Genomic DNA, 18,410 nt, shown 5'->3' with positions numbered 1-18,410 from the left:
TTATATTAACCTATGGTAATTATGTGTAGATCCTCCTCAACGATCACAGCTAATATGTCTTGGGGGAGTAGGATTCATGAATTACTTCTTTATTCACGTATTAATTGGTGACCGTTACGCTAACACTGGTGTGGAAATAAGGGAGTACACTGTTGGCTGCCATTTTGACAAATACCTTTTTTAATGACCTCTGATTTTTTCACAGTTTTATTGGATCTATTTTGAGAGGGGGAAAAACATCCAAAGAACCATTTAAGACTAATGTGAAATAGTGAGGTGCACTGGCAGCTAGAGGGTTAAGGCACCAGCAATGAACCAATAATGAAGCACAACGCCGAAGACGTTTCCATGTCATACCTAATCTCTTTCCTCATTTCCTGTCATCTTGCTAATCAATGAAGACACAAAATGCCCCCCCCCCCCCTGTGTAGCTAAATTTAAGACATGCTGTGGATTTGAGGTTTGGCTTTTATATTAAACATACCTTATGGCCTGCTAATGTCATCATACCTTGTGCTACCAATAAAAATGGACAAAAAGGACAAAACATACACGCTTAAGTTGACCAATGGAGGATGTAAGCGAGGTAGAGTAATAAGGAAGTTGTGTGCTTATATTTTTTTTCCTATATAAATCTCCGTACATAACTGTTTGCTACTCCTGCACTGCCATCTAGAGTTAAGGGTTCATTTATTTGTACATGAAATAATGATACACCAAAGAGACAAAGAAAGTCACATTGTGGAGGTGAGCTAAAAAAGGAAACACAGAAAAACATCTCACCTCAAACAAAACAAAGGAAAGACAGCGAGACAAACAAAAGTCAACAGAGCCGCATAACAGACTCTAAATGACAGACTCAAAAACAAAGAAAAAAATTGTATATCAAAAACAAAACGCATAAATGTAAAGTGAGGAAAACAAAATAAACTTGTGCAGACCGAATGAAAAAAAGTGGAATCAAGAAGCAAAGTGACAGCGTGTGCGTTCAAAGACTCAAAGGAAGAAGGACGGCGACAGAGGGAAACAGAGGTGTGTTGTGCTCTACGACAGGAAATCTTCAGTTAGTGTCGCCGTCAGTCAGATACATACGTCTATATTTGAACTGTAGAGGGATGAGGCCTTGTAGACAAACTGGGCAGATCTGTTTTAACGGAGAGCAGACAGAATAAATGATATAGTCCGTGAACACTTTGCAGCTAGTAAATGAAGTTAGTCCAGTCGATGTTCTAGTTTATAAATAAATATGCCATAAATCTGACATATTCAGAGGTTGTGCTGTGTGCGACTTTCTGGACAAGTTCTGAGTATGTACCACATCAGCAGAAAAACTGAGGTTGCCGTAACAACTCGTGTTGACGTCAAATCTAAATGTTTGCATAGCAGCCTTTGATTGAAACTGATGACTCAATAAGAGCAGCCAAAGTAAAGTGTACCCACAAAGCCATAATGTACCAACCTCACATACAAAAAAAAAATCTTGAATAATGGATCATTTTTTAAAAGCATGTACTTAAAAAACAGTAGCAAAACACAGCAAGCAACTTAAGTTTTAGCTTTACTTCCTGCGTTGACAAAGCTTTGGGCTTGTTGGTGGTAAACATGCATTGTTTCAACCCTGCTGTAACTGCAGTGTGCAAAGACTAAAGAATAAATCATACTGTAGATCGTCATCTTAACTTCAAATTGTTACTTAGAGAAATAAATTGAAGTTACCTGAGTCACCGTTTGTAATAGCTGATATTGCATGTAAGCATGTTGAGGTTATTGTCAATACAAGAACACCTCAGAGTGCTCTCCCTCGCTATACTGTAGCCTATACAGATGCAAAAGTACTGTTGTCATGGTAACATTAAGATTAATATACACTGTGCGCTGATTTAGAAAGAAACTGCTGACTGGAACATACCATTTGTCTGAGGTGTTCATTTTTATGGCTTTAATGGAAACGAGAAATTTCCACGTCCTTAAATGAGAATGTTATTTATACCAAAGCAGTCAGCGCACTCAGTGTCCCTATGTTAGAGCCGTACAACCTCTAGATACCAGTGCAGTGCGAGATATGACAACAAAGGCCAATTATGTTTAAAAAGCGCATTAGCTCAGCGTAAGTCTAAAGCCCAGTTTCATGTTTTCATTTCCCCATATTGTCGACTAATATCTATACTCTACCATATTGGTTTTTTTCCTCCAGCCCCGAATGTCGCTCCCATCTTTTTTTTTATGTGGAAACCTGTGTTATAGCCTATACCACTGACTGTTGGGGTTTAGTAATGAGATGGGCTTTTAAGCACACTTCCTGGTAGCGAGGCCGACAACATCTATCTCCAGATGCTGTAAATGACACTTCTTTCCTTGTGTATCTATGGAAAACAATTGGATAGCTGCTGCATTTCGCCCTTGGCCGGCCTATCCTGGTCCTGTCAAGGGCGCATCTCCCATCAATCACCGCAGGTTCAAAAAGTGACTCACGAAATGGAGAAAGGGGAGCAGAAGGGGGGGTGGGGGAAAAAAAAAAATTGCCCCGCATGCAGGAAGCCTCACCAATGTCTGACCCAGGGTTTTTGTATTTTGTAGTCCACTGCGATACATTCTGATGCAATTCTATCAGCATTTTTCTCCTTCATTTCAAAGTTGCTGAAAACAACACTTTGAATGGGAAGATGAAGTATGTCCCATCTCCTGCATGCTGTCTCTCACCACCCTTGCCCCCCCTCTGCCTGCCTACATACACACCTCATTTAATTCAAATAGAAAATCTAAGTGAAGGGAAAAGGGGAAAGTGCCCAGCTTGAGCATTTTTCCTGTGTTTCCCCTGCAATAAATCACTTGGCGTTCTCTCTTCATCAGGATAGATATCACTTGTACATGCCCCAACATCCATCCTGGGATTCTGACAACACACTCCTACTTTGCGCTGAATAGGCACTACTTTGAGACTGAATTACGATGGCCTGTGCTATCAGCCCGTATGCAAAGCAGGCAACCATCTGACATGAAGCGGTGAACACACTAAGAGATTGTCTTCAGTATTGCAGAAATGTCCACTAGTCTTGATAGAACTGCTTCCGTATATCATTGAACAGCTGTGCAGGTTGCATCGGATGTCCTGCACACATCAATCAGCAGTCATGTTCACACAGGGTAACTTCATTGTGCGGAAATAGCAGCACACCTGTGAGCAGGATTGGCTTTGTTATTTCATACGACACAAAAGAGACCTAAGATCGAACACACTTACGCTTAATATGGTATAAAACATTATAAAGTGAATGTAAAGTGCTGCAAGCTCCTGCTTTCACGCACATGCCCAGGCTTTTCCTTTCATATTCGGTCAATTAAGTGTCTATGGTGCTTACCAGTCTCACTGCAACTGATCCGCAGTTTCATGGCTACATTTACTGCTTTTCCATTACAAACAAGATCAGGCTGCAGCTGGGACTCATTTGGGTCAATGGAAAATGAGATCAGTAAAAACCCAGGCTGCGTACGGGAGACAGGGACAGGTGACCGTACTTTGATGACATGGCTGCAGGCTCAACTGGCAGCGAGCTGCATCAGACCGGGAAAGTGAACGCAGCCAATAGCCAGAGATCAGGTGCTTACAAATATGGCCACAAGCTGCCTTATAGACAGAGTCTGGCCCTCACATTCCTGTGCTTCTGGCACCTATTGGTTACGGTCAACATTGTTAAACTGCAAAGTATATTCTAATGTTCCTTCAGTTGAACTATTAAAGGCTCATGTCAGATTCCTTTATTGTGATAAATACTCAGCCCAGCAAAGTTTTGAAACACCATGGTCCTGTTGTGCAGTGACATGACGTTATGAGCAGCTACTGTATGGAGGCAACATGACTTTAAACATAGCCCACAGTACATTATCTGGCCATCCATTGAGGTTTGCAATGTAAATGCATATGGTGGGGTGGAAAGGTCTGGGACCACTTTCCCATTAGGCGGTCTCAGACTTTTAGACCCCACTGTAGATACTACGTCGTATTTAGTTTTAATGCACAATGTGTGCATTGCCAAAGCAAACTACTAAACTGTGTCTCTAAAATACAAGCAAAATCTAAACTAAACATCAATGACTTTGTTTGTTGGCGAATGTAAATGCACCTGCTTTGCACATTTAAACACACAAAATTAACTGAAACCCAAACATCTAGACTTTTCTGACATTAAATGACATTTTATGTAATAATTTAATGTAATATTTAAAAGTATTTTTGGAATTCACAACATCTATTTTGTCATTGTTCTGGGTACACAACAACCAAACGCAGTATATTGATTTATTATTGACAGGATCATGAGGTCAGAACTGTTCTAAAGGAAGTTGTCCTCTATTAGAAAATGAGACCATAGTTCTGTGAAAGCTGTTTATTTTAACCACGACTATTCAACAATATTAAATTAGACTTTTCATTAATTGTTAACATGACAATTAAGTCATAATGCCCAGGTACTCAACTTGATCCAAACCATGATCTGTTAATAAATCAAACCAAGTATTCTTTGGGCCTAAACTCAACAAACTTGTAGATGTAGACTGATGTAACTTAAAGGCATTTATTAGGTGTTTAAATAAAGCTTTTCAACCCAAACAATTTCCTAGAGGTGAAAATTGCTATAAAACAGAAACTGCTCCCTGGACCCCAGAGAACCCATCAGGGACTCCCACAGCCACCTCTTTCATCTTTTTTTGTTTTATTCTCAGTGGACTTTTACTGCTGCAATGTCATTGCCGAGGCATTACAGTTCTAGGACAGGGCGTGTTCTTTTCTGGCCTATCTCTGTAAAAAAGAAAAAGAAAAAGAAAAAAAAAGGCACACAGGTGAACATTCATTAATACGACATCTTCCCGAGCCGAGTGCACCTCCGAAGCCTTTCAATCCAACTTATCCAAAATAATCACAGAACAGATTATTACTCGTGATTCTGAGCAGTCACATGGATTTCTAAAATGTGCAGGGCTGGCTCCTGCAATAGACAACACTTCATAAATTTCCCCAGTACAGTTCCTTCAGACATTTACAGGCTCTCCAGTGTCTTTGTCACCCTGTTTATGCACATCGACAGTATGCTCGGCAAAATTCATTTTCTCTCTGCTGCACAATTGATGGAATACCATTTAAGACACACGAAGCCAGTATCACTGTTTATTACATCAGACAAGGACAAAATAAGGAAAGGAGAGTAGCTGAGGAAAGCCTCACCAAACTGTTTTTTGTGCTGATAATCTAAAATATATTTTTTTCATGTTCAGTATAGGAAGGAGAGAGAGAAAGCGAGAGACAATGTAAATGCTGAGATAATCAACAACCACCACAAAGAAGCTGAATCGTATGAAACAGGCCGATACACCACAGTGCATACCACGAACAGAGAAGTCTATAGTATCACAGAAACATATGTGAGCTTCTGCTCTGCAGCATATTCATAAATACATTCTGGTTTAAATCTTTCACTATATGTTTAGGTAAGATGAAGATTATTCCACTAAACTGTGATTCATGTTTTTACAAAGTACTTCCTGGTAGCTGCTGTAGTCGAACATCTCCTCACTGTCCAAGCTACATAAATTACATCACCTGTTGACTCTTTAATTAAAATTGATGGATAAACACAAAGACTTTTTTCTCTGGCTTTTTTTATGTGATGAAGAAAAGAAGATAAATGTGTACTTTAACCAGTCACAAATCCATTACCGAGTGATTCTTCTCCATAATGCTGCGCGTAGTGCAACTTGTGGTTTGCTGCAATTACATTAAAGTCTCTAGCATGAGCCGCAAATTGATTAAGAGGAGATGAAATGTGCACATTTTCAGCACAGCATCTCCAGTTTCGGTGCTTAAATGTTTTAATTCAATTGACTGTTGAACCTCACCTGATGTAAACCTAGTCTGGTATGCACTGGGTGAGTTATTTTAAAATTATTTTAAAAAATTACAATCTCTCGATGAATACAAGCTCATCCCAAAGTCATCTTGTGAAAAAGGCTTGCCTCAGAATACCCCCTGGATGTCTTTACCCTACACCCTTCATTATCAGCACTTGAGCCTGGACACATGTTTTGCCATACAATGTACCAGATATGTAAAATATTATCTCCAAAAAAAAAAGATCCCAACACAGCAAATCAAACTATATATTGTATTCAGCAAAGTGTGCGTAAACAATGGCCATAACAAATGTCCAGTCTGGAGATGTCTTAGCAGGAATACTGTCATGTTCACGGCATTTATGATATGTCACCCTTCATGCTTTGTTAATGGGGGAAGCTGAGCTCATAAAACCCACTCCCGTGATGATGACAGCTTGATCTGAAATATGTCCCCCAGAAGGACGAATGTGTGAATGAGGCGAGGGCCAGAGCCCGGTCCACTTATATCATCCAACTGACCGTAAGTCACATTTCTTTTCTGGTTCTTCTCGTTTATATCGAGATCGATACAGTGAATTCCTTTCATTAGAATCCCGAGCAAGTCTGCACACTGGCGGCTCATTATTCAACATGTTTCCAGTTTCCGTACACAAATCAATGATGGCGACTTGAGTGTCAGACCACCCTGCCCTTTTCCCTGACCGACAGTACAAACCCTACTCAGCACAGTCCACGACTCCTGGTAGGACAAGCACGTAGGAAAATAAATTATCCCTCACTAGATCGCATGCAGGAACACATATATGTGGCCATGAGCCCATTGGCCTACCTTTGTGGCATATAAGTAAAAGACGTCACTGCTATTGTGATAAACAATCTAGTGATTGGCATCTGTGTTATGGCCATGGGCAGCATCTTTAATTCTGGAAACAATACGGTTTTTTTCATGCAGCCAGAGATAATGAGCAGAGGAGGCACCGGCTCTACAGACAGAATGAATGCAAAATCTGTCTTTGAATGTCACATACTAAATATGCTAACACCACAGTTATGTGTGATTATCAAGCCTAATAAATTGTACATACTGTTCTTAACAGAAAAAAACTATATGAAAAAATACTCAAATGTTAATTATTTAAAAAAAAGGATTCAAATAATCATCTACTGTACTACAAGGTGATACATGTAAATGTGATATTTGTAAATGTATAGAGAATGATTAATAATTAATTATTTAAATGAACCTCTTCTGAAACTGATTTAGCGAGGTCATGGGTTTCATTACTCTACCTAATAAATTTATTCAGATACATTTTATGGGTCATCACATTTATAAAAGCCACTTCATCATACAGCATAACATCATGTATGACTGCAAAGTATATTTAAAAGGTCGTGTAGATGCCAAGGTGGGCTGTGTTATCCAGAATAGGCAGCATATGCAGTTGTGATTTTGTTGTAATTGCATACAACTTGACAGGGAAATAATGATCTGATGCAGAGATGCAGCGTCTCAAGCGCTCATTGATGCCTACATGTGTGCATGCATGCAAGGCAGTGTGAATGAGGGATGGCGCAAAACTCAGAGTGAGGAATGCAGAAAATATGAGCAACCAAGATTTTCCATTAGATTTTGTTTGAGATACGAACATAGTCGCAGTGATTAATTTTTTGTAGATACATGTTGGTTGATAGGCAACTCAAGGGAATTATATACAGTATTATCCATGCCGAACAATCTATATTGTTGTGCACAAATATATACTTAGGGTTGGAATTTAAAGCAAACTGATACAAAAAAGGGAAGCAGAATCTTTTTGGAATAGGGATCAATGTTTCCAATCATTTCCATCATTACAGTTACAAAATCGATAGATCTCAACCTACTGACTAACAAACCTAAGCACACATACGTGCACACAGTTGAAAACAAAACAATGGTTAAATAATTAAATGCAATGAAGTGAACACAATGAATGTTTTAATGAAAAAATTGAGTAGTGAACAAGTGATTAGAATAAGATAAACTAAGCTGTCGCTATGATCTTAAGTGTCAGAGAAGGGAATGTGATGCAAATAATTATCATGTGAGTCGAATTTCAATCAGTCAAACCCAGGAAAATTCTGCAAATTAAAGCTTGGGCTACTTGTTTTTCCTGGGGTGCTGTAACTTGCGGTGTGGTGCGAAGAGAGGCCGAAGGCAAGAGCAGTGGAGGCTGGTGATGGCGTCGCTAAGACGTTTTGGAGATTGTTTGAGATAGATTATTATACATTAGAACACGGCTCTCTTGAATACTCGATTCTGATTGGTCAATCACCAATATTCTGCGGTGTTTATTTCTCGATAGACCACCGCTGAGCGGACTGTTGCTAGGGACTCCATAGCAACGGCCGACTGCATGTCCGGTCACGGCCGCTGTTTTGCTGAGCCTCCTCCCGTTCGTGCATTTGAAGCTTTTGATAATCAATCAGTGGATCGATGGATTACCATACACGTTACGATGTGTTTTGTGTAGTCGTATCTGTCATAAACAAGAGATTATGGGGTGCGTTTGTGTTGCGGAGTCGTGGTGCTACAGAGAGGAGAGGAGCTGTGACACTGGGTCAGAGGTTCTGATGCAAGTTTACTTTTCAGCCACGATGTGGAAATAAGGAGCCTCCACTCTCCCTGTAACAGGTTACAAGTCGTTTATCTAACATCACTATTAGTCTGAAGCTGTTTAATGACGGTAAAAATGAAACATAAAGTAAATATCCTGCATGCTTTCTCTTTTCTGTGCTGCGCTGATCAGAATGGCGTCCCTAGCAACGGTCTAATTTTACATGAATAAAATCTCTTTTTATCATTTTTGGGTGTTACATTATTGAATGATTTAGTTGTAGGCCGTGTTTTAAGCGGGATAATGTATAGTTGGTCGGTTGTTAATGGAGAAATAAACCCCGACAGGTTGTATGGAACGCGAAGCGGAGGGGTTCCATACAACCTGAAGGGGTTTATTTCTCCATAACAACCTCCGAACTATACATTATCCCTTACATAAAGGCTAAGTCGTTTTTGAGAAGACTGTCGTTCTTGAGGCCTAAGGTCTCTCCCTCCTGATGAGGGGGGTCTCGCTCCTACTGAGGCTCACTGATGCTCGACTTATTAAGCATTTACAGCATTCCCGCCACTCACTTGCCTCTGATTGATAAGGGGCATTTCCAATGCTCACTTTACATGATCAATGTTTCACTCTGGAAACTTACCAGGCTTGTGCCACAAACTTTGATGAAGTTTTGATGAAGACATTTAACTAAACAGCAGGGAGACCACTGCAGGAACTGTGAGGAACCCACCAGCTGGTGGTCCCGGTGACTAGGAGGTTTATAATATAAAAGATTTAGTCACATTTACTTATATTTGCAACATTTATGGAGTGGGATTTCACTTCTCTGTTGGGCAACCAAACTTGAAGGCTTTTCAAGCGAAAGAGGGCCACATGATTCTGAAATATTTCCTTCGTGATCTGAGATTGTGCGAAGATACTGTAGGGCCAATAGAACTGGACAGATCCCTTTCTAACAATGTCCAATGGCTGTTAGAGGCAGGTGAGCTGACTGGAAGACAAAGCAAGACCCTGGTAATACTTTTCAGATTCTGGGTCTGCTAATTTATCCAGTTCACAATGATGCAAAGGCAAAAATGTGCCAAAGTAGTTCACCACTCACAAAAATGACTTCCGCTGACAATGGGTCTTAGTCTAAGTCTAAGGTGACCTCTTTTTTATCTTTCACTGGGTACATGCCCACTGTGATGAATGTGATCTCCAAGTACAGTGTGTCCCAGTAGGTGCCATATGTCTTTATTTTCAGGCCGATCTACCATCTTAAAGACTCTGTGGGACCCTGATACAGATTTTCAAGGTGCTCTATCATTGGCAGGCAGCAATATTTTAATGCCATTGAGGATCCTGTGCTCTTCTTTCAAAACGTCGTTGTTTCCTCAAGAGGTGCACTAAGATGATCTAAATCTGACTTTTCGATACAAGCCACTGGCTGAGATTTCAACTAAAACCCCCACCAGTTTCTATTTTTGGGTTAAATATTTGGTGAATCCACATTTTCTTGTAAAGCTCATCACTGATGACTGATGACAATGCCCCAAATGAGTTTCAAATGTTAATGACCCCCAAATGTTAACGGTCACACAAAGCACAGTGCAAGTTGTACAAAAGTTGCAATATCCTAACTTCATACTGTAAATCTGAACAAGAATTACAAACCTACAAGATGATAAAAACCACAAACCTACAGATGATACCAACCAAGGCCAGCACACCACACATCACACTGATCAAACTACTGAAAACAACACGCGCTTCTTTGCATTTGAACAAGATTTGTCTGGTCCAGGTTTCCCAATTACAACATTATGTTTTTTCCTCTCAAGCCATTTCAAGTTCAGCATGTGTAATTTATACCTTTGTGCCACATATTTGCTTAAGGAAGAATGTCATGCAAACATATTTACTTTCTCTTATCCCAGTACATCTTTTATTTCAGGTGGATTAGGTACTAGTCACTTTTGCTGGTATGCCGTCATACGACTAATGACTCGACAAATGTTGGTGCTATCATTAAACAAAAAGATGATCTCTTAACCAGGTCTGCAGTGTTGTGGTTACCTTGCCTGAATGTGAATCTATGCAATGCATCATTCAGGTCATATGGGGGGTTGTGGTCTATGATTCAGCTCTATGACTGTGAGCAACTTGGAAGTTTCAACCAAGGGCTACAATCCAAACAAACAGATAATAGGAGAGAAAAAAGACAGGGAGAGCATCTGATGCATTAGGTGAATAAAATATCAGAAAGTAGTTTTTTTCCAACAGAATAATAGCAATAATAACCAACTGCAAGCAAATTACGATTCAGCTCCTCTGCAAAATCCCACATGATGGGATAGCTGCCATTTGGTTCTGTCTACTAGTTCAGAGCTCTATATCTTGAATTGCAGTTTGGTCCGCAGATCAATTGTTATAGGAGGGCAGGGTCCAAACAGAGTGACTGCAGATTGGGCTTTTCATCAGCATACTGGTGGTAAGGCCACCTCACATCAGTAAAATCCTATGGCATCACAACCTATTTCTAACAATTCATTCACAAGGTTTTTCCCACTGATGTACACCTCTGACTTGTTTTTTTATTTCAGATGTGGGTGTTGGCTCGACTGCTCAGAAAGCAGAGTCAGGGTCCAGAATTGTGCTAAATTAAAACTCACTTTGTTGAATCTCGAGAGCTGAAGATCGTCAGAAGTTGTATCACGACAGAAGTAGCTGACTGATGTTGGAAATATCAAGACCTGATGGACTACAGCTCCCTAGCCTGAGGGTAAAGTACAGCTCCCTGTCTGCCTGGGACACTCACTCTCTAAACTTGCTCTACCCATTTCAATGATTTCACAAGCTGCAAGACAACAGGATGCCAACTATGGGCTATGACAAACAAATCTTTCCGCAACAAACATCTACACATGTAGATCATCTAATACAGAAACAAAGATTTCAAAAGGAAACATTTGAATTTACAGTAATGTAAATGATACAAGTCTTTATTGTACAATGGTTAAATGATAAAACCAATATTTTGTTACACAAGAGTAAGAACAGTCTTACTATTAATGCAACAGTTTATAATTAATTTGTGGACAAGACAAGCATTTTGCATTGTGTTGTTATGTGTGAATATACAACAATATAATGCATCTACTGGTTGTTCTCAGACAAATCTAAAATCAATTCTTAGACAAAAGTGCCTCCATTTGTAGAGCTGGTGAGCACTGTTGTTAGTGAGCAGGACAATAAAGATGAGTTCAAACTGGAAAATTCTTGAAAGGCGTGTCGATGCAGTTTGCCAACTGTTATTAAAGTCCAATTTGAAACGCCATGTGGCTACATAGTTAAAATTAATAGGGCAAAGTAATGTGTGAAACAGACACACTGACTTTGAAACCTGCTGTTTGTTTGCATTTGAATGATATTTAATTGTACTTAATAGGACTGGGTCTTGCTAGATGATAACTTCCCAAATGAAACATGGTGCAAATAGAAAATTCTTTGGGTGAAATGTTCAAAACTACTGTTAAGGTTCAAAAACTTGTTGAATTGAAAACAAAGTGAATGAGGCATTTTCTTTGCTGCTCATTTCCTTCCCTTTGAATCTTGAAACGGCTCTGGAGTGGCAGCACTCCCAAACACAACGAAGACATAACTTCAACTATAACATGTTGTCACAATAGTTAACATGAGACTAACATGCTTTGACACATAAGCCTTCATTGGAGCATCTGTTTTTGGCAGAGCACCCAACCAGAGGAAGGTTATATGGGGAGGCGCACCTGCTATATGTTCCTCAGTCCTTGCTCTCATTCTCATCAAGTGTGGTGTAGTCACAGGGCTGACAGGCTGCTGCCTACAGCCGATTTGAAAAGATACTGGTGAATAATACATACCAACTAAACACCATTTAGATAGTGCCTGTTGAATTTATTAATGACCATAATTTATGTGCACACCATCATCTATCATATGGTCATTTCATGTCTCTATTGACCCTTCAATATGTCATGTCTGTCATGATTGTTATGTCTAAATTCCATAACAATCATGAACCTTATTATTTTGTGTTCTGTGTTGTTTGCTCTTGTTGAAATACTGTAACTTCACCCTCTGTTGACACGCCCTGCTAGTGAAAAGCTTTTGTGCTTTTTTTTCCCAAGCTGTAACTGTTAACAGGTTTTCCTATAAATTCAGAGTTTATGTAAACAGCAGGAACAATAAAGCTGGTACTGAAATTAATAAGTACAACCTTGTGTAATGTATTCAGTTAGAGGTATCACGGTTATGATGTCATCAGTGTATGGCTTTTGCTGAGAACAAGCACCGGATGCTACATAGGAAACACCCTCTCTGAATAGTGACCCTAGATATTGTAAGTACAGGTGGCATACAGTACTTCATTTACAAAGACTGTTTTTTTTAAATTCCTCCCGAAATGTCTCAAAACCTTTTGTTTTACATCAGCTTATACCAACATAATTGGCGGCGTTATTAGCAACAGGCTAGTTGAAAACATAAACTATTTGTATGCTCCTTAACATTTATTGTTCTTCAGTAGTTTCAGTAAAACAATCAAGCCAAATGACACACACTAATGACTTGTCCCCCACGCCTTCTATTTTCAGCAATTATCAAAATACCATTATTCTAATGAGCGGATGTAAAAGATGCACAATTTCCAATAAAAGTTAATGGGGCAAAAGTGTTTTCCCTGATCTGCAAATCAAACGCTCAGAAACACGGCTATATAATATAAGGAGGCCGTAAAACCCTTCTAATCAGAAAAGCATTAAAATCAATGCATTCACTATTCCTGATTTTTTAATAAAGAAAAAAAGAAAGAAAAAGCACAGTGTTTGACTTGTTTTCTTCATGTATGTCCACAGCCATCTTCAATATGTGAAGAGATGCATAGTAATGACAGTCACTTCAAAGCTATTCACCTATATGTTGCCACAGAAAAACTCTTGGACAGGATGACTCACATTTATCACTGCGTGCAAACCTTGAATTGAAATAGCCTTGACAACAGAGCTTCAGCCCCTCGATCCCCCCAAAAACCAGATACAATGACAACACGTACCTCCAAAATCAGGCCTTAAACGGATGTCATATCCCTTCAGCAACTTGTCCACGGTGGTCTTGGCCAAAGACATTCCAGAGCTTCCAGTGGAGGAGCTGAGGGCGACAAACCACAAGTCTCAGAGCCATTTTAAACACATAGACATTTTGTTTTTTCGACAGCTGCTACTTAATGTATGAAGACGACTGAGAACTGTGACGGCGCTTAAGTAATGTCATGGATGGTACCTTTGAGGAGGAAGCCCTGCAGCAACCCAAAACGTAATAACGGCCAATAACGTAATAACATGTTTGAGTCAATAACGTCATAACTTTTTGCTTATAATGTATTAAGTTATTACTTTATTGGCTGGTTATCACGAGACCTGGAGAATGCTGAAAACCTCAGAAAAGTGCAAACCTCCATCAACAGCTGCCTAAGAAGAATTCTTAAGATCTACTGGCCAGACAAGATTACAAACGAGGATATGTGGACAAGGACGCACCAAACACCAGCTATGGACGAAACAGATGGAATTGGATAGGACACACGCTTTGGAAACCAGCATCTAACATCACCAGACAGACTCTAACTTGGAACCCACAAGGGAGGAGGAATAGAGGCCGGTCCGAAAATACCTGGCGGAGAGATCTCCAGGCAGACACGTTATTACGTTATTGGTCGAGTATTAATAACAAACTTTTGACATTGTATTAAAAGTTTGGAGTCGATAATGTAATAATATGTGTATCACTATATGTTTTTGTTATTTCAGGGTAGAAGATGTGACAGGCGTGAAACATTTTAAGTTCTGCCTCGTGTGCCTGTGTCTCATCTACACTTAAAAGCAAACTCCAGCTGTACCATGCTTAATGATAATTGCAATTTGCTTGGCCGTTTCTCTTTTGCAAACGGAGGAAGTAAGCATAGTAGACTATGAAAAGCCTCGTTTTACACATGTAACACATTGACGTCTTCTACCCTGAAAATAAAGAAAAATAAAGTGATACGTATATCATTACATTATCGACAGCAGTTATTACACTTTCAAAGGGGTTTTTAATACTAGGCCAATAACATAATAACTTATTACATTATTGTCAAAAAAAAGTATTATGTTATTGATTCAAGCATTTTATTACATTAATGGCAAGTTATTACGTTATTGGATTTATTACATTTAAAATGGTCAAAATCATTACAATATTGGCCGTTATATGTTTGGGTTGCTACAAGCCCTTTTACTGTATCAACATGGGAACAGGGGAAGAAGAGTTGGGATGCATTAAACAACACACAAGTTCATCCATCCCTCCACGCATCTCAGTTTGTGTGAAGTGAGCATTAAGCTGTCATATTTTGTCTGTTTCACTCTCAACTTCAGTTTTAATTTTGCATTCTTGCGTGTCATCGCCTGCAAGAGTAAAAGTGAAATTTGCATCATTTTAAAAGCAGAGTAGTCACGGAAAAGCTTTAAAACTTTGCCTTTTTAGTTGCTTTTTTTTTCTCCCCCTTTGCTCCACCTACAGTATAAGGATCTAATCAGTGGAGTCAGTGTGGCGATGAGTCCCTCCAATCAAGAGTATTAAAAGTGAAAAGTGTCACAGTTCCTTTGGCCCCAGACCTGTTCAGGCAGGAGCTCTGTCTTCATGCATGTCAGAGACCTCGTCGGTCTCAGCCCGGAGACAGACTATCCCCCGGAGGAACGTACAGTCCGCAATAGTCTGACTGACATCTATAACATTGGTGCCATGACCTGCGTCACCTGACCGGGAGCTGCTCTCCGGCTAAGGCTCCTTGTTACAGGCGGGGTGTGGAATGAGCGTGAGGGGAAGAAGTGGGTTAAAATTGCTCCCCTGATAGGAGCACTAGCCCTCGGCTCAGTCGGGGAAAGCACTGTTCAATTAGCTCATAGGTAGTGCAGCTGTTCATCAAGCTGGCTGGTCCTAGGACTTGTGCATCTGACACCTGAGAGCATCATTACAAGACGAAAAGTGATGACACCTGAAACACATACAAGATTACGCCCCTCCAACCTGTTATTCAGGGAAATGATAATGGAATCAAAATGTCAAAAAGTGCAACCCAGTCCCCAGGGAGCACTTAAATCTCATAAGTGAGCCTGTAGGTTGCTGCAGACAAGGGAGAGTGGGCCACAGGGATATATAGGTCATCTGTACTTTTATCAACAAAACAATAAAGGGATTAATCAGAAGACTCTGACTGTGAGGATGTTGTGCATTAATTCACATTATAAACATTACATGAGGCTTATATTAAATTCTAACACCCCGGGTCCTGTCCTGAGAGCAGAAGTAGATAATGATAATGACCTGCTGCTGAGATTAATTTTCGATTTTGATTGATCTGGTTCCGGTCAATACAATGGGCAATCAAGATGATCACGTGTGTGGGAATATTACTTTACGTTCGCAGAGAGGGGATACAGAAGTAGGCTTACAGACTGAGTGGCTACAGCTCCGTGGATCCATACATCTCCAGCTGCTTACCAGCGTAATCAATCAATGATCGAAAGACTGATCCTATCGTCTAATCATGGGTGCGCCTACTGTAGCCCCCTGGGGTGAGGTGGCGTTATTAAGCAGGGTGATGCCCCCCCCTCACCCTCCACCCAACCAAAACACATGTATGTGTATCCCCATTTTGATATCGGGAGTAGGTTACGTTTCACAATAGGCTTGATCCAGTGAACGCGCGTGTTTTACGCTCGCGCGCGCGCCAAAGCTCAGTCTGAGAGCACATATCGGCCAGCATTGCCCCTAATAAGTAGGCCTGGGTACCCCGTTGATGCGATTTGCCAGATCTCAGCCTTTCATTGACCGGCAATTAACTATTAGTGTGAGAGTTTTTTTTTTTTTTTTTTTTTTTTTTTAATTCATTATGTTGTTTTCTTACCTTTGAACAAAGCATGCGAAGGACAAAGCCGCCAGAGCAGAGAAAATTCCACATAATTTATCTTCTTGACGACCCAACATCTCCACAAATCCTTAGATATAGTTTCTAATCCAACCAGTCCAGTGGTCCTCCCCAAAATGCCAAAAGTAAAAACTGGCAATCAAAAAATAATTGCCTTTTAAAAATGTCGAATTAACTACCCTACATCTACGCATGCGATGTCTTCATTAAAACAGGCTTCTCGATTTAAAAAAAAAAAAAAAAAAAAGGAAAAGAAAAAGAAAAAAAAAAGAAATCTCGTAATTGGCCCCCGCTGTTTTCCCCAGCTATGGAAATCCGTGCAGGTCACAGAGCCCCTCGACCAACACCAGAAGATCAGACATCTTGCTTGAAAAAACAGCACACACAATAGTTTAAAAAGTGATGACAAGTGTTCCCCCCCTTAGGAAAATAAACAAACATTGGCATGAATGAGCAGCAGCCTCTTGATGGTCAAATTGGTGGATGAAATTTCCCAGTCCAAATCTGCAGAAGAGGCATGGTTCCAGCGACGCTCCGGCGCCCAGACTATTCCACAACGTGATGTTGTTAAAAGATATTTGTTTGAGCTGGAAACGCTGGTCGGCTGAAGGGGAGCGGTGGGTTAAAAAAAAAAGAAAAAAGAAATCTTCATTCCCTTTTTTTTTTTGCCCCCCCCACCCCCTGCTCGTTGCTGCTGCTGCTGCTGCTGATGATGATGATGTAGATCAGCGCAAAGTCACTGAGGGGAAAATGCACATTGAAAAAGCACTGGGTAATATCTGATGCAGACGTCAGAGCAGGCTATATGACTCCTCTTGTGAAGGAAAAAAAATTAGATGCCGAGAAACGTGGATGGCCCCTGACACGCCAGTGCATGGATCACACAACGTCGGCTTTTTCCCCGATCACAGATGCAAAACCTGTGAGAAAAGTCCACTTGCCTCCGCTGTCCGGCGTTAAATGGCGTTTGGACGCGTTAATGTGCTCCGCTCGTCTTCTCCTGCAAACACAGAGCAAATGACAGAGATGCAACAGTCCAAAGAGACATGCTGGAGGAATCTGCTCTCTGTCCTCACGATTTCTTCTTCTGCTTCTTGTGTTTTCTTTTTTCTTCTTTTCCAATTCTTGGTTGAAAATTAAAATAATGTCCTGCTGGGTGGGTGAGGAGGGGGAGAGAGAGAGAAAGGGATGGGGGGACACCTAAGGTGAATTCCTTAGCGACAGCCTGTTCGCGCGCTGAATGGTCTGTGTATTCTCTCTGAAGCCCATTAGGATGCTGCGAGTGTGTGCCGGTGCGTTTTCATGCATTTCATCCACTTTGGCACATTTCTCAAAAACACACGCGCACGCATACGCACCCCACACACACGTAGGCGCGCGTACGCAACATAAACACGCACAATCTTTTGTATTTATATATTTATTTATCCAGTTTCCCTTAATTCCTCCTCGTTTTTTTTTTTTTTGTTTTTTTTTTTGGGATGTGAAACATAAACAACCCTTACTGGAAACTGCTAACACCCGCGCGTCACAATTCAAGAATCACACAAGCTTGTGTTTTATACAGAGGAGGAGGCTTTCTTCAGGGATCTCTGTGCTGTCCAGTTGCTAAGCAACCCAGCCAGCACTGATGCAGTTGTGGTGATTCGTAGGCTATGCGCAAAGGCTCATTTAAAGGAGTAGACCCAATGCTGTCACCACCGTGGTGTCAGTGGGACAAAAGCAGGCTGCAACCGATGTAGCATGGAGCCATCTCTGCTGTGATTTTGGAAAGGAAGGAGGGAGGGAGGGAGAGAGAGAGGGGGGGGGGGGAATTTGTAAGAATGCATGTAAAGGAACTGTGGCGGGTCAGGGATATCACACTCTCTCTACTTTTGCTTCATCATCATTGTTCTCGTCCTGCGCCTCCTCCTCATCATCATCAC

The 18,410-nt window shown here is 40.6% G+C and overlaps 1 protein-coding gene across 2 annotated transcripts in view; it reads right to left on the bottom strand.

Moving 5' to 3' along the window:
- gabrb4 (gamma-aminobutyric acid type A receptor subunit beta4) overlaps positions 1–17,821 on the bottom strand; it is a 48,503-nt gene extending 30,682 nt beyond the window's left edge. Inside the window, exons 1-2 of one of the 2 annotated variants that reach the window (XM_085797511.1) lie at positions 16,465–17,821; positions 13,570–13,664 (exon numbers count right to left, since the gene is read on the bottom strand). In XM_085797511.1, coding sequence (XP_085653637.1) covers positions 13,570–13,664; positions 16,465–16,544 — 175 coding nt within the window. In that variant the 5' untranslated portion in view covers positions 16,545–17,821. The remainder of the gene's footprint in view (positions 1–13,569; positions 13,665–16,464) is intronic. The other variant, XM_085797512.1, reaches the window with a different exon arrangement.
- Positions 17,822–18,410: the final 589 nt, after the last annotated feature.

Source organism: Trachurus japonicus, chromosome 14 (genome assembly GCF_045865225.1).
Source record: "Trachurus japonicus isolate A0001 chromosome 14, Traja_1.0".
NCBI classification, from domain to species: Eukaryota; Metazoa; Chordata; class Actinopteri; order Carangiformes; family Carangidae; genus Trachurus; species Trachurus japonicus.
Note: the sequence above shows the minus strand (reverse complement) of the source record. Positions and strands in the feature narration are given on the sequence as shown.